The sequence below is a fragment of the Mastacembelus armatus genome, chromosome 11 (genome assembly GCF_900324485.2).
Source record: "Mastacembelus armatus chromosome 11, fMasArm1.2, whole genome shotgun sequence".
Taxonomy (NCBI): Eukaryota; Metazoa; Chordata; class Actinopteri; order Synbranchiformes; family Mastacembelidae; genus Mastacembelus; species Mastacembelus armatus.
Window position 1 is genome coordinate 10933849 of NC_046643.1, and position 27929 is coordinate 10961777.

The 27929-nt window shown below is 40.7% G+C and overlaps 1 protein-coding gene across 3 annotated transcripts in view; it reads left to right on the top strand.

Moving 5' to 3' along the window:
* Positions 1-27929, top strand: part of elmo1 (engulfment and cell motility 1 (ced-12 homolog, C. elegans)) — an 85779-nt gene that overhangs the window by 37704 nt on the left and 20146 nt on the right. For all 3 annotated transcript variants that reach the window (XM_026299766.1, XM_026299764.1, XM_026299767.1), the window contains exons 8-16: positions 452-551; positions 1059-1210; positions 1377-1455; positions 2781-2831; positions 3318-3440; positions 4201-4329; positions 6279-6383; positions 7720-7828; positions 21196-21332. In XM_026299766.1, coding sequence (XP_026155551.1) covers positions 452-551; positions 1059-1210; positions 1377-1455; positions 2781-2831; positions 3318-3440; positions 4201-4329; positions 6279-6383; positions 7720-7828; positions 21196-21332 — 985 coding nt within the window. The remainder of the gene's footprint in view (positions 1-451; positions 552-1058; positions 1211-1376; positions 1456-2780; positions 2832-3317; positions 3441-4200; positions 4330-6278; positions 6384-7719; positions 7829-21195; positions 21333-27929) is intronic.

Below are 27929 nucleotides of genomic sequence, written 5' to 3' on the forward strand. Positions count from 1 at the left end.
TTGGTGCCCTGTGACTCTTACAGAGTTATTTATTTCTCCTGATATTTATGTAACTGCATGACTTCACTCTATAATGTAGCTTTCTGGTCCTGATTGAACACCACGCTGTGCTGCCCTGCTCCTGCTGGCCTCCTGACAGCCCCTGCTGTTTCTTAAAGGCCACTCTGTCTGCATTGCATCGCAAACCTCTTTCCCATTTTTTCCTCTCTCCATCTCTGTCTCTCTCTCTCTCTCTCTCTCTCTCTCTCTTCAGCAAGTCTGGTCGTAGCATTGAACTTATGTCCTTCTGTCCCCTTTCCACCTCCCTCTCTCTCTGTCTCTGCTGACCGCTCTTTCCTCATTATGTTCCAAGCCATCTGGGCTTTGCGGCTATACACTGCTCCAAGCCATCTGCAAGAGAGAAATTTCCTATGGTTTGTGTGTCTGTGTGTGTCTGTGTGTTGTGTTGTAGTTTTGGTGACCTGCTGTCGTTCACTCTGACGGCCTTTGTGGAGCTGATGGACCATGGCATTGTCTCCTGGGACACGTTCTCTGTTGCCTTCATAAAGAAGGTCAGCCAAGAAAATGACTCATTTAACAGGGCTGGGATTTACACTTGGAGCCATAATAGTGCTTTACTTTTAAAAACACATACACACAATGGTTGTGATGGCATCTGTTACAATTTACTTACATCACAAATGTTAAAGTATGTTATTGTTATAGGATCAAAGTGTGTAACAGACACCAGAGAAATCTGTAATATACTAAGGAAAAGGTGTAAGTGTTGTTTAGCACCTTCAGCTGAAGATATATTTTTCTTTTAAAATACCACAAGTAAAAATATATGAAACACAGAAGTTAATCACAAAAGGACTCATTTGTCACATGTGTAGGATTTTTTTTTTCCTATCTCATCTGTTACTGCACACTGGGAATGATATTAGTAGTTATAGTAATAATAATAAAAGCATCAGGACAAAAGTGTTTTTTAACTGTCCACCATTACATTTTAGTATCTGTGTTTAGAATCTGATTTTTAGTGAGTCCTTCATCGCTCCTGTCTGTCCTTCCTGTAGATTGCCAGCTACGTGAATAAGTCGGCCATGGACACAGCAGTGTTGCAGCGCTCCCTGGCCATCCTGGAGTCTATGGTGCTCAACAGTCAGGATCTGTACCACAAGGTGGCACAAGAGATCACCATTGGACAGCTCATCCCACATCTTCAAGGGTAAGTGAATAAATCAGTACATTGTAATTACATTGCTTTTTTTAAACTGTCTTTAAATAATTTTATACAGTTATAAATGTGTTTCACAACACAGTTGTGATGATAATAAACTGCTTACTACAAAATTGAATACTATTGTTTTATTTGTGGAATTATGTGATTACAGGACTGACCAAGATATCCAGACCTACACTATTGCAGTCATCAATGCTCTCTTCCTCAAAGCTCCTGAGGAGAAGAGACAGGTGAGGCTGCAGTGAGAAGACTTTCACATCGTACTGAATATAATCACCCATGTTTCATGATGCAGTGAGCTTTACATGGCACATTTATACATTAACAGCTTTTGCATTGTAACTGTGTTTGTACTGTAAATACTATCTGTCTCTCTGCCTGTCTGTCTATCTGTGCTTTCTTTTCTCCCTTCCAGTCTCTAGCTTTCTCAACTGTATGTCACGTTTTGCCCTGTAGTCACATGATCCCTTGTATCGGCACCATAGGGTCCAGCGATGCGCGATGACATTAATAATGAATGATGCTAACCCACAGTTTTCTCCTATGCAGCATACAAAGCTGAAGGCATGCTATGTAGTGCCTACATGTATTTTTCATTTCTTTTGCTGGGGTTAAATTAGTACATTTGCAGGCACTTTGACAAGGGTCTGCTCAAATCAGATACATGTGGTTGGACGGTAGCAGTTTTATTTTAGGTGATAAGTGTACGGTGTCTCTTTTTGCTCAGGTGGAGTCATGTGTGGTCATAAAAATGTATTTTATTTCTGCAGAGGCAGCTTTATAATGTGACATTATGGGACAGGTTCTTTTTATATGCAGATAGATCACAGATAGGTGACATGTTATAAAACATGGTAAGGACTGATGACACTATTTTAGTTGACATGACAGGACAGATGATCGTGTGTGTGTGTGTGTGTGTGTGTGTTTAGTGTGCTTGGGTGTGTGTGGTAAGGACTAAGCATTCAGTAAAGCTATTATTATGATCCCCCAGCCTCTCGCCGTTCTGCTGAGTCTGTTGCCTCCCCCTCTCCCTCCATAAGCTGCACAGCGGACAGAAATGATTTTTTTTTTAACCTCCTTTCAGACTCCGTTTTCCCCACATTCACTCACTCACCCTCTCTGTCTCTCTGTCTCTGACTTTGTTTCCTCACTGCACACGATAATGGTAGTTTGATGAGCACATTGTGGACATCCTAAATTGTCCCCTGACAGTAAGTGCACCCTTGATAAGCACACTTTGTAGTTTGCACTGTAGAAGACATTAGTTAGTGCATTTAGTGTCCCTTTATAAGATTAAGTTCTTTTTTTTACTTTTTTTTTTTGGGATGGCTTCTTTATTTCTTTTTTTATGGCCTGTCACGGCATACTTTGCAGTGTGCCGTGACAGTTTTATTTTGGTTTTTGCCCACATTCATTTCTCATTTTAGTGTAGTTTTTGTTGGTATATTGTTGTGTCTCATTTTAATTGTTCCTTTTCTCTCCTTGCTCTCTCTCTAAATTCTGTCTTTCCCTTGCTGTCTCTATTTCTCCCTCTTCTTTTTTCCCCCTATAGGAGATGGCCCATATTCTTGCCCAGAAACAGCTGCGCTCCATCATCCTCAGTGTAAGTCTCACCATGCTCTCCTCCTCATTACATCTCCAGTATATCCCTCTGTTTCTTTGTCTGTCTCTTTGTCTTTGTCCCCGGTTGGGTCTTTGCCTCTGCATCAGTGTGATATCAGAGAGGAAGAAGACACCTTCCACTTCTGCCTCTGTCTCTCCTCCCTGGTTATTATCTACTGTAGTCATTTCCTCACAGCTGTTACTCTCTCATTCACCCTCTCTCCTCTGTTAAATCTCAGCTCTTCTTCTCCTGTACCTTCATCTGACTTTTCGTTTCTAATCCTTGTCATTCTCTCTCAAATCCTCTTATTCTGATTTATCTCCTGTCGTCTTCCTCTAAAATTCATATCCAGCCTGACCCCAAAACCTCTCCTCTCTCACACGCCTTCTCTCTGCACATCTAACACCTTTTTCTTACACTCTCCTGCTCCTCCCCGCCCCTCCCCCCCTTCCTCTCCCTTCTCTGTTTGACCTTCACATTGTATAGAACGTGATCCGCAGCCCCACACCCATCAACGATGAGATGGCCCACCAGTTGTATGTGCTGCAGGTGCTCACCTTCAACCTGCTGGAGGACCGCATGATGACCAAGATGGATCCCCAGGACCAGGTGGGGTCTGTGACAGGGCTGGGTGAATTAAATGACAAGTGAAAGGGTTGGATGGATGAGGAGATGGACAAAAAGAGTGATTCTGGAAGGGTAAAGGAGTGGATGTCAGTATCGTCAGTATCAAGCTAATATAAAAACTGTGGATTTGTCTGGAACTGCTTTTACTGGTGGAATAATACACATTTGCTGCTTTAGCGTATTTTTGCAGCATCAGGACAGCAGCGTTGACGTAAAACAAACAGTGTGCCTCATTATTGTGATCATTTTAGGTTCCCCCCCCCCCCCCCCCCCCAACAGTGTTTGTTGTGCACTTGAATAAGCCTGTGTAGGCGCGTTACCCTATGTTGCACATGTAACCTCAGACCCTGCAGGTGAACAAAGTACAGTTCTCAATAAAACATTTACAAGAAGAAAAAAGAAGGTACATGTCTGCATCCCTTGATCTTCATGTCTGCATCCCTCACCAGCACAGCTGAACAGGCTACAGTTGCCAGGAGTAAATAATCATGAATTTTTTATTTAACAGCTTGTGGGCAATTTGGGCCTGATCTGGCCAGATTTCAAAAACCATCCATTGTAACTTTGGCCAAGTGATCGAAACAGTGGAGAGACATGGCCACAGGCCAGATTGCCTTAGGCACTGAAAGACCCCAGTAAGCAGAGATGAGGCTGAAGTGTTCTTAAATCATAAAATGGTGAATGGAAGAAAAGACAGATGGGTTTATGAGCATCACTTTAATATTCTTCTCTGTGTGTGCAGGCTCAGAGGGACATCATCTTTGAGCTGCGAAGAATTGCCTTTGATGTGGACTGTGATCCCAACAACAGTGGCAGCATTGAGAAGCGGAAGTCCATGTACACGCGCGACTACAAGAAGCTCGGTTTTATCGTAAGTTGTGTGTATGCGTTTCAGAGGGCCTCATAAATCTGCTTGTTCTGTGGTTCAAGCTACTGCTAATAAATAGACACAGGGCTCAGGATTGAGATCAGAAAGGAAAACACAGCAGAGTCTATCCATAAGGGACGGCTGTTAATTGGACATGATTGTCCTTCACTTCAAAACCTGCATATCAAAGTGTGTGTGTATCTGTGTAGGCATGCCAGGATAGAGAGGTTATCACTGGCTTTTTTCTCTGTGTGTAGTTTTCTCTTACTCATATTATTGTACAGTAGTTCTTCCTCAGGCTTTTCAATCCTCAACCTCTTCCTTATTCTCTATAATGTTTTCACTTACTGCTTTCTTTCTCATCTGATTTTCCTTTTTTTAAGCAAGCATGTCATTGTGCTGCATATGTGAGTTTTTTTGTGCTTGGAGAGACCAAAAACCAGGACTCCACTCACACTGGGGGACCTGTGTGTGTGTGTGTGTGTGTGTGTGTGTGTGTGTGTGTGTGTGTGTGTGTGTGTGTGTGTGTGTGTGTGTGTGTGTGTGCGTGCGTGTGTGTGCGTGTGTGTGCGTGTGTGTGTGCGCGTGCATGCGTGTGTGCGTGTGTGTGTGAGAGAGAGAGAGAGAGAGAGAGAGAGACAGAGAATTTGTGTGGTATGCAGTGGTCTAACTATAGCATTAAGAACAGGACCTAGTGTGACTTGGTGTAAGCCAAGAGCTGTTTCAGGACTCTTCCCCTCCATACTCCCACTGCAGTGTGCTCACTGAAGATAAGGCCAGCTGGACTGCCTTGTCTTCACTAGTGTAGAGAAAAACCCACCCTAAAATCCTTACTTTGCATTCCAGCAGCTTGCCAGCACGCACACAGAAAACACACACACAAACACACACAGTCCTTAATTCTCTAGATAGACCTTATCACTACTGAGATCATTTGCATGCCTACTAACGCCTCAGGGTTTGTTGAGTAGGGATTGTTGCATATGCTGGAATATTTTTCACATGCACATATCAGTGCATATTTTTTAAAGATAAAAATAGTGTCTGTTTCTGTTTTAAGCCTATACGTTAGCTTCTTGTCAGACAGAATTACAAAACAGATGAGCCACATCTCGATGTCCTCCATTCCTCTTTCATCCTTTGCTTTCCTTCCTCCTCTTCCCATCACTTTCCTCTTCCACATCCTGTCTCACCTTTTTAAAGTCAAGACGGATTTTGATGGATGTGTTTGCATGTGTAGTCAAATGCATTTTCTGCAATATTTGAGAGGAATTAAGTATGATAGATTATGGCAGCACAGGCAGTATCTGTCTGCAGATCTCATACAATATTTAGCTGTCATGGGGAATGGTAGAGTACTGTAGAGACTAGAGATGCTGGCTTGTTATTGCAAAGAATTAGGTTTGGTGGTTTTAGTATAAAGGATACTTTAATATAAACTATGAATTGCATCCAGGCAGCTATTTCTGTTCATTTATTTATCATTATTATTACTATGTTTTAAGGGTTTTGAACCTTAGTGTTTGCATTTCAGCAATGTCAAGTTTCATGCATATGCATTTTTAAATAATTCAATTATTCAGTGATTTTTGTTATAAAAATGCAATAAAATAAAACAGGAAATAAAACCAATGTATCAGAGGTTTTAAAAAGGTAAAAAAAAAATGCAATGCTCCCATAACATTACTCCAATGGATTTCCTTTTCCAATAAAGATTAAAGCCTATTAAATTATATGAATTTAATGGTTAGTAAAAATACTAAACTTTGGTTCTTGAGCCCAACAGTAGTGAAGCTGGTTATACTGTGTAACGCTGTGTGACTGTTGGTTTGTGCAGTGGAATAAAGAGCATATTCAGAGGATTACACCTAAAAGGATAAAGATTAAAAAAGAGATTTGACAGACTGTGTGTAAGTACATGTCTCACCCTCCTCCTCCTTTGTCTTTTTCAGAACCATGTGAATCCAGCTGTGGATTTCACCCAGATTCCTCCAGGCATGTTGGCTCTGGATAACATGTTGTATTTTGCCAGGCACCACCAGGATGCCTACATCAGGGTAAGGATACACATACACTAGTGTAGACACAAAGACACACAATGATTTCTATAGTATTATGTTTCTCCTCATCCCCTCGGCTTCTTATCAAAACTTCTTCCCTCAAATTCATTCACTTATTTTAGTTTCTGGCTTGTTCACAAATTTTCTTCCAGCTAAAATGTGTATTTCATGAGGTTGGTCATCCAAGGCAATAGAAATGATTTAATTCCTTTCACCGTTAGTCTCTGGGAAATAGTGTAATGACTTTACACATTTTTGTCAATTTTACATTACAGTCAACACAAATTTATGCACCTCGTTAACAGACTAATGTGATATAGTTCAGCTGCACTCTTTGTCTTTAATAGGATGGTATTCGCTGACTTTTGTGATAAGTAGGTTTGACTTCCTGCAAAATCAGGTTAGAACAGTTTTGTGGCTGCTTTCCAGTACTATATTGTAATTAAAATTAACTACACACACACACACACACACACACAAATTTAATCACCACAGCTGCAAATCTGTGTGTATTAGTCTCCCTCGGAAATGAGAAAAGAGGTGTCTCGGTAGTGCCGACTCAGCCCTTATCAGTCGACGAGAGGGGGGAAAAAAACACAGCCTCCAATTTCCCAAATTGAACTGTCACCAGCTAAAATGATTGGGACCATGATGGTCTCATTTAGGGCACAGTGCCACCAGCCACACAATTAGTGATTTTTTTTTTTTTTCTGTTGAGGTTTGGCTTCCAAACAGATAGCTAAGAGGATCAGATAAAGTCAAATAATGAGCATAATGGGAATGTTTATGGCAAAATGTCCAAACCAATGAGGCACTGTAAATTAATTCACATATACACTTAGATGGCAGTTTAGTAGGTGCACTAAGCTAAAACTAATGCAGTTCAAGCCAACAGTCCTGCAATAAATCCTTGCTTTGTGAAGATGATCATGTTTATATCTGTAAAGCCTTTACCTGTAGGATTTGAACATGTGTGTGATTTCACAGCTCCTATCAGCAGTGTCAAATAGATACTCAGTGCATGCCAGTACCATTCAGTGACACTGAAAATGAATGGGGCGCAAGCAACACGACACATAGCACATTAAAAATAGAAGCTTCCAACTGCATCTGAAGTCACATTTGCAGCCAATTTGAAGCTAAGATTCCAGGAATATTAGAGAATTGTACAAAAATGAATTCACTAAAATGTCTGATGATCACTTTTTACTAGTATTGTAAATTATATTTATGTTGCTATAGCCCCACTTATCTTGAATTTCCTTTTGGCGATTAATAGCCTACCTGTCTACCTATCACAATTCATCAAAGGTTTGATCATCTGTATTTCTAGATTGTCCTGGAGAACAGCAGTCGAGAAGACAAGCATGAGTGCCCGTTTGGCCGCAGCAGCATCGAGCTGACGAAGATGCTCTGTGAGATTCTGAAAGTGGGCGAGCTTCGTAAGTCAGCACTCTAGAAACACAAATGTCCAAAATCGGTGTACATAACACTTCTTCTTGATCTCACTTCTTTCGTTTATGTGATCTTCAAAGTGGCAATACAGACATAAAGAAAAAAATACAAATACCCATATACACATCCTTAAAAGTACACACATTTCCTCCCTGTTAAGATGAAAGCAGCCATTATGCTCAGTAATTGTGCTGCTGGGAGTTCATTATTTAGTGATGCTCTTCGCCCCCAGTGAGCCCCTTTCAGCCTAATATACCACCTCTGGGAGGCACACTGTGCAGAGGACGAGATGCTGTGCCCACGTCCAGTCCAAATTGATGTGCCCTTTTCATTTGTCTTTACTTGTTTAAATCGGCGGATTGGTCTCAGTTCCGCTCCAGACTGACCCCTGCTGCTCCCTGTAGCAGGAGAGATGGAATTTCTAGCTCAGCTTTAAACCGATGTGCCCTTTTCATCTGCTCATTTCTTTTCCTCATAGAGGATTTAGACTTGGTTGCATTGCAGGGTTCTTCACACTATATTGCATGAACGGATAGTGGCCACTTGTGTTGCCTTTAAAATCTTCTTTTTACCGTCACCAATAAAACTCGCAGGTTAGGTTTCAAGTAGGTGCAGAAATACATTTTAACACTTCTAGGCATCTTATAATGTTCCTGTCTTATTTTGAATCTACTATGGTCCAGTGGAAATTGTCTCCACCTTACTAAGCTTTTAGTTTGACTGTTTGTGGATGTGGTTTTATCGTGTTTTCTCTGTGCAGCATGTCTCAGTGCCTTATTAGTTTTTATCCAAACATGCTCTACTGCACATGCCCTTTTGACCTTCACTCTTAGCGGACTGAAATTGCTTCCCTTCCTTCTCTGTTACAAATATCACTTTGACCTCATTCATATCAAAATGCAGATTAAGGAACCAGGCTTGTTCTAAAACAGGGAAACGTCTTTATCTCTGTGGCGTTCCTAAGCATATAGTGGAAAGCTTATGCATTAGAATTAAATCCATGCCTGGCCATGATTCTGAATAAGACTTGTAAAAAAAACACAACTGTGGAAAGTGGAGGATTTAACACATCTTACTTAGAAGATACAAGAAGAACATGCAACCAGACTTATAAACCCGGTCCAAACAGGTTTTGATGCTTATGGTAGAATAGTAAAACGATAATAGCAGTTTGTATTTCTTATTATTTTTTAGATATTATTATGATGCTGAAATTCAATTCAATTCAGACTGTGTATAGCACCAAATCACAATAAAAATGTACATAGGTCTCTCAAAGGACTGAATGCTGGAGTTGAATCATAGTGGTGACCTTGACTCATAGCTGTGGGCCTCTCTATTCCCAGTGCTGGTATAATGTCCTCTTTACTGAGGCTGTTTGAGATTGAACCTATCATTAATATTTATGATGTGGTATATTGTGTTTATGTTTGCATGGGTAAAATGGGGGAACAAATAAGAAGTAGTAAAGTGAACCCATAACCTGCAGAGAATGACCCATCTTTCTATAGATGCGGTCTGCTGCCATAATAACACCATGCACACCTGGCGAAGACATAACAGAATTCCCATATGCACAAATCGGTCATCTCTGGGTACACAGAATGAATTATATGTGAAGGGAATTTAACAAAACAAAAACATATATATCTTGCACAAAATCACTTGGGACAAGTGGGAGAAGACTTTGATATATTTCTATTTACCGCATCCCAATTTCTAATGTTTCCATCCATTTTTGTCACACTCCAGTAAATATTTGCACAGATTGCACTCACAGAGCATTAGACTACAGACTAGTCATAATCCACACTGTATCTTCTCTTTTAGAGAGCTAAGTGCATTTTCATGCACGCCCCATTAGCCCTGTGTATATTAACACACACTAATGAATGTATGAGTAAGATAAATGTAACATTACCAGGCAGGTGTTGTAAGTGAATAACAGCTGGTCCTTCGAGAAAGTGTGTGTGTCGGTGTGTGATGTAGGGGGATCAGTGTGCAGTACCCAGAGGAAAGCTGAGAGAGAAATGAGTCTCAGCTCCGCGCTGGCTGTCATCATTCGGCTGACCTTTCAGCAGAGAGACAATGAAATACCTGGCGCTAATGAGGATGTTGCAGGGTGTGTCTGTGTCTTTGAAATGTTTTATTAGTTGTGATAGTGTGGTATTTGAGTCGTGCTGCACTATTTCATAAAACATAAAGCGAAGGGTTGACATTTTGAACATATTTTTTTTTTTTTTTATGCTTTTTCTGTTTTGAATAAAAGTACCATAAAATCATTTATAGCTACTGGTACACTGCTTGGGGTGCAATGTTGGTCTGTCACTCCAGTTTAGTCCAGACTGACTTATCTCAAAACTCTCAAATGGATCACCATGAAATTCTCTTCATGATCCCTAGTGGATGCATCCTATGAACGTTTATGTTTCCCGTTGGATGATTTGCATTAACATTGAGGATCCTCTGATTTTTCATCCACCTGCACTTGGCTTCATGACTACATTCCTGCAAAGTGAATGTAAACATTTACATTATCCTCTGCTGTACTTTGTGATTAGTGTTAATTTGCAAATGTTAGCATGCTAACATGCTAAACTAATATTGTGAACATGGTAAACCTCATGCCTGCCACTCATCAGCCTATCAGCATGTACCTCACAGAGCTGCTAAGGCTGTTTATTATGGGTCACTGAAACTTAACAGCTTTTATTGGAATCTTGGTATTAATCTTTCACAAATGAAACTTGGTGCAAGGTTGGGGTACCCTCTAAATGTTTCCCCATGCAGAGCGAAACGGTGACGCACGACTGGTAGACTCCCAAAACTTGATTAAAGCAAAAGCAGAAACCAAGTGCTCTGTAATTCTCTGTTTAAAAAGTGGTGGTTATCGTTCAAAACAGTCTCTATAAAAGCAGTCCAAACCCCTGGTGCAGACAAAACAGTTCCCCCTGTCTGCTTCACATCCCTCTGTGGATAAAGGCAGAAGAAAGAGACAGAGGATTAATGGTGACGGCAGTGACGTCTTAGTGGCTCATTTGCTTCCTCCATCTGTGTGAAAAGCCGGTATGACTCTGGCAGGGGCCAGGCACACTCTTGTTCTGTCATGAAGATAAAACACAGGGTCTGGATTAGCTGGGGGTTGTTGAAGTTGCCTTTCTTCCCCACTCATCTCTTCAAGCTCTCTTTCTAGCTTAATTTTTCTCACTTTGCTCACTCTCTTTTTTTTTTTCCTCTCTGCGGGTGCATCTGGCATCTGTCCCTCTCGGACTTGTAATACATTCTGATGCTTTTATACTTTGGCTTTGTTTCTTCATCCCATGAATTTGACACAAAAGTAACACAGATACACAAGCAGAACAGCATTTGACATTATCATAAACAACAGAGAACCTACTCAAAATTTCTTCTGTGACATGCTCAGTGCTTTTTCAGGTCAGTGCATTGTCTTTTTTTCCACTCTTCTTTTAGACGCCATCAGCTTTTTGAGTATTTTGACATTTTTTCTATGATGTCAAGATATTTCTGGCCTGGAGACAGGATGTAAGGGAGCCTGTCTGGTTCAATCAGCAGTCACTGACACTAGATTCTATATAATTCAGGACAATATCCAAGTGTAAGTCTCCCTTTCCTCCATCTCTCTTACCTTCTTCCATTAATTCATTTCCTCTTTTTCTCTCTCTTGCCCTTGCATTTGTTGTTGCCCCACTTCAGATCCTAAAAGATTAATTGTCTCACCATGTTTCTGCTGGAACACCGAGCTTAATGGAATCTGTGTCTGTGACTTTTCTTACTCTCCTGTTTAAGCCAGCCCATGGAATATTTATGAAATTATTTGGAGAGGGCCAGGCTCGATGACTAATGGCCCTGCTTGCTGATTCATGATTTGGCGTCCCATTACTGAGATGGAGAGCTGGGTGGTGAACCGTGGCAGGTCCAGGCATGGACGAACACATGCTAGCAGATTCACACATGAAACTCAATGAGAAATACTGTACATATGCACAAAGACATACACACACACACACACACACAACAAAAGGCCATTTTCAAGCATCAGAGACAGATCTGTCGTACTTCACAATACATCATGTGGAATATTTTAATTAGTTTTCTGTTTAGGTGTATTTATTGATTTTTCTGTCTTTCCTCCATGACAGTATTAGGGTTTATATGATCCTTTAAATTCACATCAAAAAATGTTAGCCAAGCTGAATAAAACTTATGTTATCCTTTGCTCTTAGGTATTTAGATATTGGTGCTGTATGTGTTGCACTTTAATAAATAAGTATTTTTAAATATTTAGAACAGTTCTAGGGTTTAGTGTTATGCCTTTTATCTTTAAAAAAGTATTGAATTTCATGGCATCTTTTGTTGTTTCTCAAAGTTGAAAACAAACCTCCTGCAAACCCTGTTGCTTTTTGTCCTCAATAAGCTGTGGCAACCTGTCTATTTCCCTGCTTCTGCTCTGTGTGTTTCCTTTTGTGTCTTCAAACAATAGTGAATTATAATATGTTGATTTGTTCCCATCACCTGTCATCACAAGAAAATCTAAAGCTCAGTACGTGCTGGAAGATTGGCAGTAATTTTGTTTGAAGTCAGTTGAGTGTTACCAGCCTGCCACTGTATCCTGTTGTTGTGTGTGTGTGTTGTTGCTTCAGTATGTGTGTATAATATGTCCAAACCCAGCAGGTGATTCAGCGTCATCCAAACTCATTAACTGGATAAGTCCCACTGTAATGACCCTGAGCTGGCCCTGTAAAATAACAGTACACACATGTATCTATACTTCTATCTTTGCAAGGACCTTAATTGACATAATGTATTCCCTAAGCCTTAATCCTAACCTCAGCAATCACAACTAAATGTTTAACCCAAACTCTTACCTTAACTCTAACAAAAGCCTCATCTTACTAGTCTCGTTGAGATTTATGTTGCCTAGTGGCGTGGGCACCACCATGTAGCAAATCTTGCACAAAATATGTTTTTGATCCCCGTCTGATTCCTCAAATCCAAACTTTTTACAGAAAATGGAATCCGTTGTAACTTTTTGCTGACCCAACACTGCTGCTGCTCTCGTTCCAACATCTTCATTCATGCTCATTTTTAAATACCGCCAGACATCACGCACGACTCGTTTCGACAGGATAGGCTGAGTGAGTGTAGGCTTCAGGAGCGGCAAAAGATTTTATTCAGAACACAAGAGGAAAATAAGCAATACGCAATGTGGTAAAATAATTATTTTCTCTCGATTGCATTTTGTGATTATTTGGTGCCAAAATTGAAATTTCAATCAAAACTCAATTAATTGCACAGCCCTTACATCGGTGTTAAAGATTAAATTAAACGTAAAATATAAGTCCAAAAGTCTGAGATATAACTTTTATACATGATGAATATTTGAAACTAACTTGGTAATAAATGAAATCAATAAAAATTACTGTGCTAGTATGAGTTCAAGCAGCTGTAGTTCTTCATAATACCTAAAAACTTTAAATCCACCTTTCATGTCTACAGGGGGTGGCTGTTTCACTTTAATAGGATTCATTACATTTCTGACCCACTGAGACACATTTTTTCCTCACATGCTGACAAGTCATTACATTATCTAGTAATTAATACAATCCATTAGCAGTTGCTTAGAGCAAAATATGAACAACAGTATCACTTCCTAAGAGGTGATAACTCACCGTTTTCTGTGAGTTTTATGAAACCTGATGTTATGGCATGTTGAATTATTGTGCCTTCAACTTACCTTTCATGATCGGCTGGTATCTTGTGTCATTTATCATCTTCAGTGAGCTCCCGTTTGTAAGCAGTTGCTTCTACTAATGGACGTATCAGTGGAATGAAAGCATGTGTCCGAGCTGAAACATTAGTATGCTAACATAATGTTAGCTGAACATTAGCTGGGAAAACTGATCCCATTTGGAATGACTTTACAAGACTTACGGTTTTAGCTGCTAATCCCTCCCATAAGTCTCCCTCAGTGAGTCATGAGCGAAGTGGATGATGGCGAGTGGAGGAAAGGCCGAGCGTAGAATCCCAAGTATCCCTCAAGTCGTGACATGAGCATCTGCTTGGCAGTCAGCAACCACTTCACACAGTTGTCAGGTGCAGTGAGCAGAGAGTGTTCTTCAGGGTCCACTTAGTAGCCTCAAGCATACGGCCGGAAAAAGTCTTTAAATTGGGGTGCACAAACAACAAACCTGACTGATCGGTACTTGAGAATCTCAAGCTTTGAGCACCCTTCTAGTTTTCAGGCACCCCTGTCCCCTGTCAGTTCTCAGCAACAACTCAGTGGACTGAAGTAGTGCAGTGGATGAAACGCAATCCATCCTGTGAAAGTGCTGCTGCTCACTTTTTAGCTGCACGTTTTCATACTAGGAGCTCCTTGAATGTAATTTGCCGTCAAATTCTTACATACCTGTCTTCCTTACCTACACACTCTCACTTCTGAGGAGCTATATGTGTTTTGTTTTTTTGTTGTTTTTTTTTACTGTTATAGACCATAATGCAACCTTTGATAACACCTAGACAGCACATCTTTAAGCAGATAAAGACCTGGCGTGTCTGGTTCCATAAATGTAGCTGATACACATAAAATAAAAGCTAAACCAATAAAAAGAAAGTAAAGTTGAATATAAATACATTGTAAATGACAATTTTTGTAGAAATTACATATTGTTCCCAAACTTTATAGAAATTCCTTTCAATAATTAGTAATCAAATTAAAAGAAGGCAATGTCTGTTATTAATTTAACTAAATTACTCTTCCATTGATAAAGAATTGTCCTTAAAGCACCAATAATGGCTGCTAGTGTTTGTGCAACTACTCCTAAAGTATCCGCTTTTGTTTTTACACTCCCAGCATTAATTATCCAGGTGCAACTGGAATATAATAAAACCTGCCTGTTCTTCAGTGTGTAAATTTGCCAAACTCAGGGCTCAAAAACTCAGGACTCAAGTGTAATTATGATTTATGCACATACTGTGTACAGGCTGTGTGTGAGAGCACATATGTGCTTGTAAGCTGGAGAATTTTCAGTTGTTTTGTTATGATTATGGGCAAACTCAGACAGATTGTGTGTTTGTTTACGTAAGCATGACTCACACCGTCTGATTTGAGATTTTCTCTTCAAAAAAAAAATCTGGCATGGGGTGTGTTATAGTTCAGACTGTAGACCCATGTCTGCTGTATTAAGATATGAAAGATATGAGTTGTGTTTAGTATATTTAATAAATGCACCCTGGCGCGGCTCTGATTTGATAGAACGCTTACAGCTAGACGCGGGTGCACAAGCCTTATTGTATTTGTAAGAATATGAGAAGTCTGTGAAAGCAGATGTACTGCTAAATTTGTTGGCTATTACAGGCCCTCCCTCTGTCTCATTTTCCCATCTCTCCATATGCTGCTTTGATATTCCTTGCTGTCCCTTGTCCTCTAATGCATTTGGATCATTGTTGGAGACTGTGCATCCTAAAAGTGTTTAGTTATGTAATTTGAAAACAGTAGGAATAAGGCTTTTCCCTTTTCATCCTTATCTATTAGAGGCTCTTTGTATACAGTGCTTCTTAGTCCTTGGAATTAAAGATCTGTGAAGACTTTGTGTAAATAACCTTAAAATGAATTTATAAAAAAACAATTCATTACTGTGCAGTTGCAGTTTATTTATATGGCTCTTGCCATGAATATTTTCTTCCTCTTTGCATGTTGCAAAGCAGAGACTTGTACCAGAAAACCTCATTCCTCAGAAATCTTTATTTAATGATCATTAGTTTCGGGGTAGAGATACTCAAACTGGAAGTACATCCCAGCAGCACTGCTAGAGTGAACCAACCATTATAAAAGTGATTTATCATTTCACATATTGCAGATTCTAAAATTAAAACCCAGAGACATTATGTTTTGTGGTGGCGTGTTTATCAGCCCAGAGTAGCTGAACTCAAGCTCTAACCTTAGTTGTGGTTCCTGCATTGCTAGTTCACCTGATATGTGTTTGCCCAATTGAACATCCTCTGATGTATTGAATGAATGGATGTTATGCATTTTAAAAAAACAACATATGGTTTAGTTAAAAAATGGGAAAGGGTTTTTTGTTTTTTGTTAGTTTTTAGGATTTGATGAGAAAACTGTAACAAATGAGATTTACCTCACTGACTCAGTCAACTCCCTGCAACATGAAAGGCAAACACGTTGAGACGCAGCTCTGAGAAACACTTCATTGGAACTAATGTCTGAAATATAAGAGGAATTTGGCATTTTTAACTGATTTGCAGTCATTTAATGTGTTGTAAAGACTGTGCCTGGAAAAGAGTCTTTCTGGTCCACATAATCACATAATCTGCAATTTGCAAAGTAGCCATTATAACTGAATTACCACACAGCTTGGTGTTTTTCCTGGGAGCATGTTAAACTAGAATGATCTTAGCCACACCCACAGGTTCAAAATGCTGTGTCACTTAGAGCAGGACATTGGTTTGCTGTGACAAACGTCCTGTTTTGATCTGAGATAGACCTTATTTGCATTACCAATGCCTGTATTTTTATGCTGCAGTAGTGTTTGCAGCAGTCGTCCAGCCAGACGTGGTTTTCAGCTCTGTGTACCTGCTGCCTTGGCATCCTGCATGAATGCAAACAGCGACTGGACTAAAAAAAAAAAAAAAAGATGGTGCTGACGCTGTTTGCTGGGCACACGCATCTTCTCTCTCCTTGTCACGGTTAGACATCAGGGCATGCTGGTATTGTAATTAGAGTTAGGATGACACTTTTCACTGTTTATCAGTCATGTGGCATAGCTGCAAGGTGACTCTGAGGGTTGTTGTGCTTACTTTGTGCGGACACATATACACACAAGCAAATACATGCTGGACCTTGACAGATGTCAGAGTGACATTCAGCCCACATGTCCCTCTCACTCGTTCTCTCACACACACAGAGAGAAACACAAACGGACACACACAGCTGCACACACATAGACTTTTCAGCACACATGCTTAGTCACCTCTCCTCTCTCATGCCCAGGACTCATATGTGGCCAGTTGAGTAATTAGCTCTTAGCTGACGTCACAGAGCCCTGAGAGTCCTCACGTCGAACGGACTCTAATAAGAGCATGACAGATGACAGATGACAGCTGTCACACACCCAGTCACATTTGCATTCACATACACACACACATATACACGTAAACCAAATCGCACGTTCACTTAAGGAACGGTGACAGTGACCCCTGAACTCCTCCGAGTCATTTGATGGATGGATGGAGAAACAAGAAAAACAGGAGCAGAGAACTGTCTCCACGCCCTGAGCTGTTTGCCTTCATGATTACAATGTGTGACATGGAACATGACTGTCCCAGTGTGTCTGATTTAGTCAGACAGCAATGACTTGGAACTCACTGTCTACAGAGCTTATCATGTTCATATTGTTCAGGCCGTATTCATGAGGAAGCTGACTTCCCATCAGCATTTGAGTTATAATTCGAAGTCATAAATATCAGGTACTTCTAACAGTTAATGTTATCTCCACTAAATAGAGCTGCAAAAGTTGAAACAAACAGTTGGGAAAATTACTGCAAAGCCAGCACGGCCGGGAGGTGCATCTAAATAAATTCCATTAATACTAGTACAATTGATTCAGCTAATTTAAATGGAGCTATACACGTTTTGTTGGTGTGCGACTACAGTAGAGTGTGGTCATTAGTAGACAGTATTTAAATGACCACAGTGCAACATTTGTGTGGAGAAGAGTTTCTGGTTCTGCAGCAGGAACATTGCTGTCAAACTACTCAAAGCTCTTTTTTAAATTACCTCTTAACATTTTGTTTTCTCAAGAGAAGCCTAGCAACAGAAAAGCAGTTATTAAGGACCTTAAGCTTTAATAATCGAGGTTGTAAATCATTTTTAACATTAGGGATAAATTAGTAAACAATCCTCAATCAAAAATGTCAAACAGTTGCTGGTTCCAGCTGTTCGAATGGGAGCATTTTCAGCTTTTCTCTATTTTCTTGTTATTCTTGAATTCCTCCCTTTTATTGTCCGGGGAGACAGTGTGTAAATGTTCTTGCACTGTCTCTAAGCAGTGGGAAAAACAGAACCTTTATATAAGTGACACAACAAAAATAACCATCATCAGACTATATCTGTCATCATTTTATAGTAGATAGAGTATTTCACAGTGAGGACACAGGATCGAGTTCTGTTGAGCCATGTGGGCATAAGGACCAGCACTTGTCGTCACAGTGTCCTGTTACCTAGTTTATGGGTGGTACAGGCACTGAACATCTGGCTGTGCAGATGGATGGATGAAAAGCATACAGGACAAAGAAAACTTGTTATTTCCCATCCATCCATATGTCTGCTGTGGACCCATATGTTTGGCTAAAAAGAGTCATAAATTGTAACTTCAATGGAGACAGAGTTCTGTTGTTTCAGTGCTACAAGCAGACTGCACTTTATGCATGCGCGCCCCTGGCTGGGTGACTCATCCATCAAACAGTGTCAGTCTCTTCAGGCACTTGATGTGTCCAGTTGTCCAGCTCTTGGACCATGTTAGCCTGGTTGTGGGAGAGAAGGCTGTTTCTGACAAGAAGGAAGAAAGGAGGGAAAAGTGGTTTTACATAAACCGTGTCAACCAATTACAACCATAGTTAGGAAGCGCTTCACCTCATAGTTCGTAGCAACTGGGCGAGGATCATGGCAGGTGTAGTTTCCCATCAGTCAGTTTAACAGGTGATACAATATTTTATTGTTTTGCATATCTTTTTATGTTTATATTCTAATTTTAACATCAGTATCACTCAGGATCATCCAGAACCACAGCTCTGTCATAACCCAAAGGGAGTTTAAAGCTAGTGAGCCTTAATGCAAAAGTCACATAAGCACGATAACATGACTTTGCACTCACATGGTGCCATCTCGATTCAGGTAGATAATTTTAAGTGCATTTGTGCAGTATTGACCGAGATTCAGTCGTGACATTTCGGCTAGTTGGAAAGCAGCTCTAGTTATAAAAAACAGAAGTACATTTTCTCTTTCCTTTGGACTGTTCTACAAAAATATATGTATGTTCCAACAGCTGCTAATTCCTAAGGCCTTAATAAAATACAGAGCAGGCTTTAAGTGTAGGGATAGTATTGTTTATATTCAATGAACCAATGTAGATTTTTTTATAGACAGTGCTGTACACAGTGGCTGGAGAAACCTTCAGACATTTAAAAGCATGTATTCACTTTAGTTACGACATAATAGGGTGAAGGGATCGGTAAAAAAGAAATGCCAAGAGTCATAAAATCTAGTGTAATGGAGTACAACAAAAACAATAGAACATTATATTTTCTGTTTCTGTGTTTATGTTTCCCATAGACTTAAGTATTATACCCTGTGCTGTTGTGTTTTTATCTCTGGATTCTGTGACTACAGAGCAGCTGCACCCAGATTTCTCCTTTTAAATTATTTCCTCTCTATGGATGAATTATGTTTGTTTGATGAAATATTCATCCACACTCTGTACCAAATTGGGTAAGTTGGAAATAAGAGTATTACAGTCCAGAACACTGATCGTATAACTATTTTGCACATCAACACAATATGTTTTTCCCCCCAACCTCCATCACTGTGGTGCTTCAGGTCCTGCTGAGTCCAGTGAGAGGTAATGAAACTGTCTGCGACTCCGCTTGCTTTGCAAAGCCTCAGGATGGAGAATTTTCTGCAGAGCCACATGAGACTGCTCACTCTCACTATCTCCCAAATAAGCCTTGACATGTAATTCCCCTCACCTTGCCACCCCAGGCCTCTGTTAGTCCTATCAATAAACAGCCCATTTAGCTTGGAGGTCAGTCCAAACCCTAACAACAACTTTTGCCATCCAAAAAAAAAGCTATTTGATTCAGGAAGGATTTCTTTAAATTTATCCTTTTTTCCTGTTTTTTTTTTTTTTTTCTGCACCCAAGGGCAATGTACTGTTGACTAAGCAGCCAGTCAGCATCTGTTTTGGCTCACCTCCATTAGTTTCCTGATTGACCACCAGCACCAGTAGCACATCCTCCAGGATTTCTCATCGTCGCCCTCCTCTTAATCTCTCATCCATCGCTCCATATCAAGGCTCAGGTCGCTGTGTCCATGGCCTGCAGGCATCACTCATTATACTGTGAAGTTTCAATTGCTGCCTGTCCCCTTCCATCCAATTTCATGGCAGCTCGTGCTGGGCCATTGCCCCTGCTGCTCCACGCTGAAACTCTTTAAATGAACCAACCTTTGGCTCGAGGCCGCCACTCATCTCAGCAAGATGAGAGGGAGACGAATTTAGTTCAAATGAATGTCAAGCCTTGATATTGTACCTCTTGGTTAATATGGTTTGGGCACTCAGGATCCATGGCATTTCCTTCTTCCCCCCTCATCCCTATTTTAAACATATACTCACAAACAGTTTGGATTGAAGTGCTTCTCTACACTGCTAGTAAAGAAAAGAAACCACCTCTGGCTTCAGAAAATGAAAAATCTGAACAATGTTTGCTGGTCAAAATTTGTCTCCAAGGAATATTTGTGTTTGAAGTTGATGAGGAGCTTAATTTTCAATAACACTGAGACTTGCTTCATTGGTGAACTGCACCCTATTCTCACTTATCCCTTTGACATAACTTATAAAAACATCAACTTTGGGCTATGTCTGTAATACAGAATGAGAAAATGCCTCACAGGGCAGTTAGGTTATCTCTCATGGACAGTCTGTCACATCCCATATTACTCTGTGTTCCTTATCTTGGGGAAAATGGCATATTCTGAAAATGAGTCAAGCGTGAACGCGCCCGATGATTTATTCTTTGTAGCTAAAGTGTCAGAATGATCACGAATGCTCATCAAGCACAATTTTTCACTTTAAATGTAATTCAGAACCTTTCAGCAGCAGTTATTTGATGACTTCATCTGTAACATTTTCCAGCTAAGTGGTGTTTGCTTTGCCATAGAACAGTGTGTGGGCCGCAAGTCCCTGTTGTTGTGCATTAGTCAGATGTTGAGGTGCAGACTAGGGGCCCCATTTCTTCAGGCCCAATTACATATTTAGGAATTGAATGCCACCATAATTAGCATTAGCTGCTGAATGAAGGAGAAAAATAAAAAAGAAATGAACCTTTGTTGGTCAACTTGCTGTTCTTTGATGAATATGTCACTGTATGTGGATGTGTAGTGGATAGGAGTCAACTTCAGGGATTAGATGCATGAAACTGTGAGGGGCTGCTGTGGTAACATGTATTCAAATAAAGGTCAAATGTAAACTGTGAATGAAGCCAGTGTCTGCATTCACTTATCCTGCTGCTGTAGGTGACACTCTCTCTCTATCTCTTGCACCCATAGCCAGTGAAAACTGCCACGACTTTCACCCCATGTTCTTCACCCACGATCGCTCCTTCGAGGAATTTTTCTGCATCTGCATTCAGCTACTCAACAAGACCTGGAAGGAGATGAGGGCCACAAGTGAAGACTTCAACAAGGTATGCTGCATGTGTGTGTTTTTGATCGGTGGGAGGTTCATGCTGAAAACCTATCATCACTGTTTCCCTGTTTCCTTCCACCCTGCTAATTGTGATTGGGTTTTGTATTTGTTGTGCATTCAGACTGAAAAAGTGACCAAGACTACTTGATGCATCACTATACATACTTTTGATTTGATATTTAAGTGTGATATTAATGGGCTCCATACAACTGGAAGAATCAATATGAGGCAGCTCCAAGAAGATTTTACAAGTTTACTGCATAGATTTCCTTTGCAATTCAAAATGAGAATCATCCCTTTATATTTCATGGCAAAACAACCGAAAGGTGATGACAGAGGACCAAAACAGTGTGGTTAAAGAATGGATCATTTTTTTATATTTGAAATAGAACGGTGAGCAGGATCATGTCACACATCAGTAACTTTTTGTCGTAAGCTCTGGCAGGAAGCCGCTCATTCCTTATTAACACCATGAAAACCAAATCTTGGTTTCTGTTAGCTTTTACTGGCATTCACATTTAAATATCAGGCACGATTAAGGTGCACAGACATGGAAATGTTTGCACAGAAAACATGAGTTTTCTTTTTAAGGAGTGCAGATTGAGAGCAAGCTGGATGCACATCTTGAGGGACTTTTAGATTTTAGTTTTTCTTTTTTACATCTAAACATCAGCTGTCTCCGTTTCCTGAGCTGCTGGTTTAGAGCTCAGTGTGGTCTGGGTAAAGATGGAAAAACTTCCTTTAAGCTGTAAGGAAGTACGTGTGTGTGACAGTGACAGTCATGAGGTGGTCAATATGGACTCTATTTTATGTTGTGTGTTCAAATGAGCATCGGTTGTAGCAGTTAACGGTTGTTGTGTGCTTTGAATTGTTGTTTTATGATTGTCTCATGTGTCAAGCACCAAACAGAGCGACACAAGCTACAAGCTGCCTTGTGTCCAAGTCTCTGTTTACACAGTGATTTGTCATGGTCCAGTCCTCTGCTCATATTTACTGGCTTTGATCAGTATTGGAAATGGGTCTCACACATTAGTGAGCCAGTCCTTAATCCTGCATTTACTTTGCAGGTACTGTTTTCTCTGTCCAATATATCCCCCATGTACATAAAAGGTCACACTGGAATTGTTAATTCAGTCATTTATTCATTTTTTTCTGATTGTGAGTGGAAAGCCTTTCAGTGTGTATAAGTTAAAGTGATGCTGAAGTTGCATCATTTTTCACTTACTTCACTCCAAGATATATGATAGGAGACAGCAGTGTGAGTTTCATAAGCCAGTCTGAAAATAATAAACAAAAGTCAGTATTTGGATGCAAAAATGAGTAAAATAACTGAGATGAAAAATGTATTTTGGTTTTGAGACCAGTTTCTTGATCTACTACAAAAAGCTATAAATGAGTCAAAACATAAGGTAGTGAAGATGAAAAAGAAAAATGTACTTGTTCACTGTTGTGGTTTAATAAATGTTAAATCCCCATACAGTACAGTCAAAAAATCCTCACCACCACCAGCAAGATTGTATTTTTGGTTTTATGATTTCAGAACTGAGAAGAAGTATTTTTCAGCACAAGACAGAAGATTCGTTTTGTCAGTCTGTTGCTATAAATGTTGTAATCATGAACTGAAACCTTGTGTTATTTGGTAATGATAAATGATAGTAATACCAGAAGTGATAAGGCTATTTCTAATGGGCTTGAAATGACTGCCACATCTCAAGTTCAGCTCTTCTTCTAGTTCATCTTGGGGGAGAATTCACTCTCCTCTAGCAAGCAAATTATCCAATCCCATCTTTCACACCACTCCTCTGAAGGCGAGAGTCAGTTTCGATTGAGTTGGGACTGATGATGCTCCCCTTCCTTCTCCTCTCTTCCCTCCCCAACATCATCTTTCATCACACGGTACCTTGGGAGTTTGAAATTCAGCTGCAGCTTGTCGATAGCAGGACACTTTGGTCTCAAGGGCTTCCTATCAGCTAAATGGTGCGTGTGGAGTCTGCACTTCCAGCCTCTAACGCGGCGTCTCGGTTTGTAACAGCAGTGAACTTTAAAACACTCTCGAGGCATCAGCCCCTCTGATGTCTGAAAGTTGTCATTTTCTACCCAGTTCTGTCAAAAAAGAACTTGAGTTGTTTATCTCTAACTGAAACATCCATTGACTTCACATTTCATAAAACAAAGCGGCTCAGTGGTAGAAAGAAGGAAGATGTTCCAAAAGTGCACGCTGGGAAAAGTTGATGTAAATCCACCAAAATCCTGAGCATTAGCATGTGCAAATAACAGCACTACAAAGAATACTGTTGAGGACAAATAACATAAGATCTTAGTTAAAGTGCATTAAAAGGAGAGTAAATGATGTATTTACATGTAGGGATTAAGAAAAACAAAAATCACAAATATATACACACATGAAATAATATGGAGCTGTAGATTGGCCACATGTCTTTCATTGGGGCTGCAGAGAATAAAGTTGTTGCTATATAAGAAGTCAACACAGACACAGTAGTGGAGCTTGTTGCTCATTTATTTCCAGAATATTTAAGACATATGAATTAGAGTTTGGAGGAATAATGTCAAGGACGGTGCTGATTTGTTTGCAGTACATGCTGATGATGAACTGTACAATCATAACAATGGCAAGAGGTCGGGATCAGTAATACATAACAACAACACTGTAGATGCCCAGTGCTAATGATTTGAAGCACAGTGACTGTCTGTTTAACTGCCACCCATCGGTCTTTTTAACTGCACTGTTGAACTTTGTAGTTGAGCTGCCCTCTTTGAGGGGATCAGTCATGTAATTGGTTATCGGTGTCTCAGTCAGTTACGAAATTTACAGTCTTTTTATGACTTCTTTCTAGTGAATGGGTTGGAAGGGAAAGTTACGGCAATATTTGCAAAATATGCTTAATCTTTGAAAAACCAAAGAGCTCAACTGATCTTACTTGGTGGACAAAATTGTTTCAGTTCAATCAATAAGCAATTTGTCAAAAAAAAATCATGCCTGTTTATTATTTTCATAAAAAAGTTTTTCCTTCTGCTATTTAGTGAACCATAGTGTTTAAATGTGTCAATGTATGCATGTTGCGTTTCACTCCTTTGTGTCCATAGAGTGTGTGAGGTTTTATCCTCTTTAGGGTGTGTGGGAAGGTAATAAGCTGTGTTAAGGATCGTTCTGAGGGTGTCCACTTCAAACGTAGCTAGGGCAAGGCTAGATTTCCCCCCAGCTACTACAGCTGCTGCCAGACACAGACAGCACTGCGCTTTCTGAGGTGTGGAATACTAAAACACCTCGTTTGGGTTGTATCGATGGTCTGATGTGCACAGCGCTGTGGCCTGCTAGTGTGTGAGCGTTTCTCAGACGCTGATGTCTCTTTCAGCGGCTAGATGTTCATGGCCGACTGAGCATCTGCCTTGTGTACATACATATACACAGACATGCGCGCGCACGCACGCACACACACACACACACACACACACACAGTCTTACATGATTTTATGCTCATTTAGGACAAAGGCACTGAAGCTTAAAGGGAGCTTTACGAAAGCACGGCTGTTAAGCATATACACACACACACACACACACACACACACACACACACACACACACACACTTCATAGAGCCAATCTTGTATTTGCTTTATGAGTGTGTTTAGTCAACGACGTCACTATACAGAACAAAAGGTGGGTGTATGTGTACATGATCTGTGTATGTATGTGTGTGTGTTTAATGGAGGCAAGTCTGATGCTCCCAGGGCACAGCTCTGACCGTCAAGCAACCGTTTCCCCTGTTTCCATAGCAACCCCTGTCCAATTACTGCTGCCTCGCTGCTTTGCTCTGGCTGTGTTTTGATAAGATGGAGCCACTTCTCCGCCGCATGTGTACACGCTTGTGTTTATGGGCATCAGTGTTTGTGTGTTGTGTGTGTGAGCGTCTATCAGAGGCTCTGTCTTGTACGGCTGCCTGTCATCTCTTCATCCAAACGTCTGTGCTTAGAGCTTCTCCTCCGCCTCCTCTTACCCACAAGAGGAAAAAAAGCCCTCCATCTCAGGCTCTTGAAAAAAAAAAAAAAAAAAATCCTTCACTGATGTAGTAGCTTGCAGCCACTCACAATACCCCTCCTCCTTCTTCTCCTCTTCTCTCATCCCTCCCTCCCTCCCCCTTCATCTAAACCCCACTCTCTCTCTCAGACACACACATATATACACTTATCATGTGATCCACTTGCTGCACCACCATTGGCGTGTCTGATCGTGGCGTGTGTCCAATCAGGGCATAAGCCCGGAGATCAACATAAGCGAAGCAGAGCAGCCTGGCTGATGCTCTTAGAGTCACAGAGGGAGGGAGGAAAGCAGAGAGAGAGGCATACAGAAATAACATAGTAGAGGGGAGATAGGTAGAGTTCATCAGAGAAGCAGCAGGGAGGTTTTTTTTTTTATTTAAAGGGGAATATGCTAAAAAAAGACAATCAAGCAGGAAAATAGAAAGAACAAATAGCCAAGACAGGAAAGAAGAAGAAAAGGAGGAGGTGCATGGGCTGTGTTGACAACGAGGGTTCTCCTATTGTGGCTAACGCTGAAGCTAACTGTCCACAACCAGCTAGACTGCTCTTCCAAGGAACCATCTGCTCACTTCATCCACCCTTCCATCCATCACTGTTTCCTGCCGAGCACTAAAAACTCCTTCTCTGGCAAAAGCAGAAGGATTCATCGGCCACTGTGGAGAGTATCACGCCACACTTGGAAATATGGAGGTGACATGTAAGTACTAAGAATGGACAGGGGAATGAGGAAATGAGAGTGATTTCAACTGGAATGTATAGATGGAGCGAGGGGAGATGGTAGTAAGGGAGGAAGTGGTACTGTTTGTGTTGTTGCCTGGTGGAGGAGGGGAAGGAGCAGGGGAGAAGGGGGGGGCGGAGGTAGAGAGGAAGGAGAGAAGAAGAAAAGGCAGGGAGAGATGGAGAAGATGGGACAGGGGCAGAGCGGAAGAGAGGCAGGAGGGACAGATGGGACCATGTGGACTCACTGAGGCATAAACAGGTTAGACAAGGACCTAGATCCCAATGTTTTTTTTTAATAAAACACAAACAAGATCTGCTCTGATACAGTTTCACTTATGTCTTACAAACACACACATCTGCATGCATGCATACACTCTGTTCACCCCACCCACAGTCATGCTCTGTTCATCCATATCATCTGTATTCCAGTGTACAGTGTGTGTGTGTGTGTGTGTGTGTGTGTGTGTAGGGTGGGGGGTTGGGCTTTGTTGTTGTGAATGGGATTACTCCACATCACCAACACCCACCATTTGTCACCAGAGGAATTCAATGCCACAGCTACTGCTCCCCTCTACTCCACACTGCGTCTCTGAGCCTTGGATGAGCTTCAACCAGTGTTTTAGCCAGAGGGGTTTGACACAGGATTAGAGTGAGGTCAGCCCCAAACTGTGGAGCAGGAGTGTGTGAAATACTGCCAGCCCCCGATTTCATTTATTTTGGACCATACACAGTACCACCCAGTATTCAGTTAATGCGCTTTTTAACTTTGTACGGAGGAATTGGACCTTTTTTTCCAGGTGATCTGGGCCTACTACAGTATAAAGAATTGTTTAATCGGCCCATTGAATATTCTTTAGCAGTTTTAATGAATGATGAATCATTAGTCATTCAACAAGTAGCTTCTTTTGGCTGAGAGTTGTATGAGAAGGTCAATCCCCTTTGCTTCCTTTTTTTTTTTTTAATTGTTTGTTTTATTCATGCAAAAACAAAGCAACCTACTGTGGTTTTCCAGTCTTTATGATAAGCTGGATCCAGGTTCAGGTTAGACAGACAGCTGTGAGAATCATCTTTTTAAAAATTCCTTTAAAAAATAAAGGACAAAGATAGTTAAGTTGTAGCCCTGCTACTGTTTCATAAAGCAGTGAATCAAATTAAATCACAAAAAATAAACTGCCTTGTGAAAAAATACATCCTTGAACAAGAGACCCTGAACCTGGCCGCATTTTTTAAGTTACTCTGGACAAGCACTTCAGCTGAATGAACCAAGCTAAGATAAAGAGCAAAGCCCTTTTTTATTGGTTATTTATTTATGTTGTGGCCTGGGGTGATACAGCGAAGAGGAGATAATCTGCTTTGTTCAGCCGTGTTGAAGACTGGCCTGTCCCATGTGGGATTATTCACTCAGCAATCCTCAAAAGCCCCGGCAACTGCAGCAGAGCGACCCCTCGTTAACGCTTATACACCACTTACTATTTATTTGCTATTTCATAATATTCAGATGTGGTGTTTATCCGCTATTTCAGTCTTATTTAAAGCTGCTCACTGCAAATCAGTTATGGATGCTTAATGCAAATCAATGCAAATGATTTCTGCTGCTGCTCTTTAGCAACAGGACAGTTCCTCCACTTTGCCAGAAGGTTAACGTGCTCGCATGCATGATTAATGAAATGGATGCTGGTGCGTCCAGTCAGAAGTGATTTGACAGTAATGATGTGAGTGCAGGTGCCAGAGGTTTTGAGTGGGTGCCGTGATTAGAATCCAGGAAACGGCTGAGGGCAGTTAGTAAAACCACTGCACACGATGCCATATGCCAACCA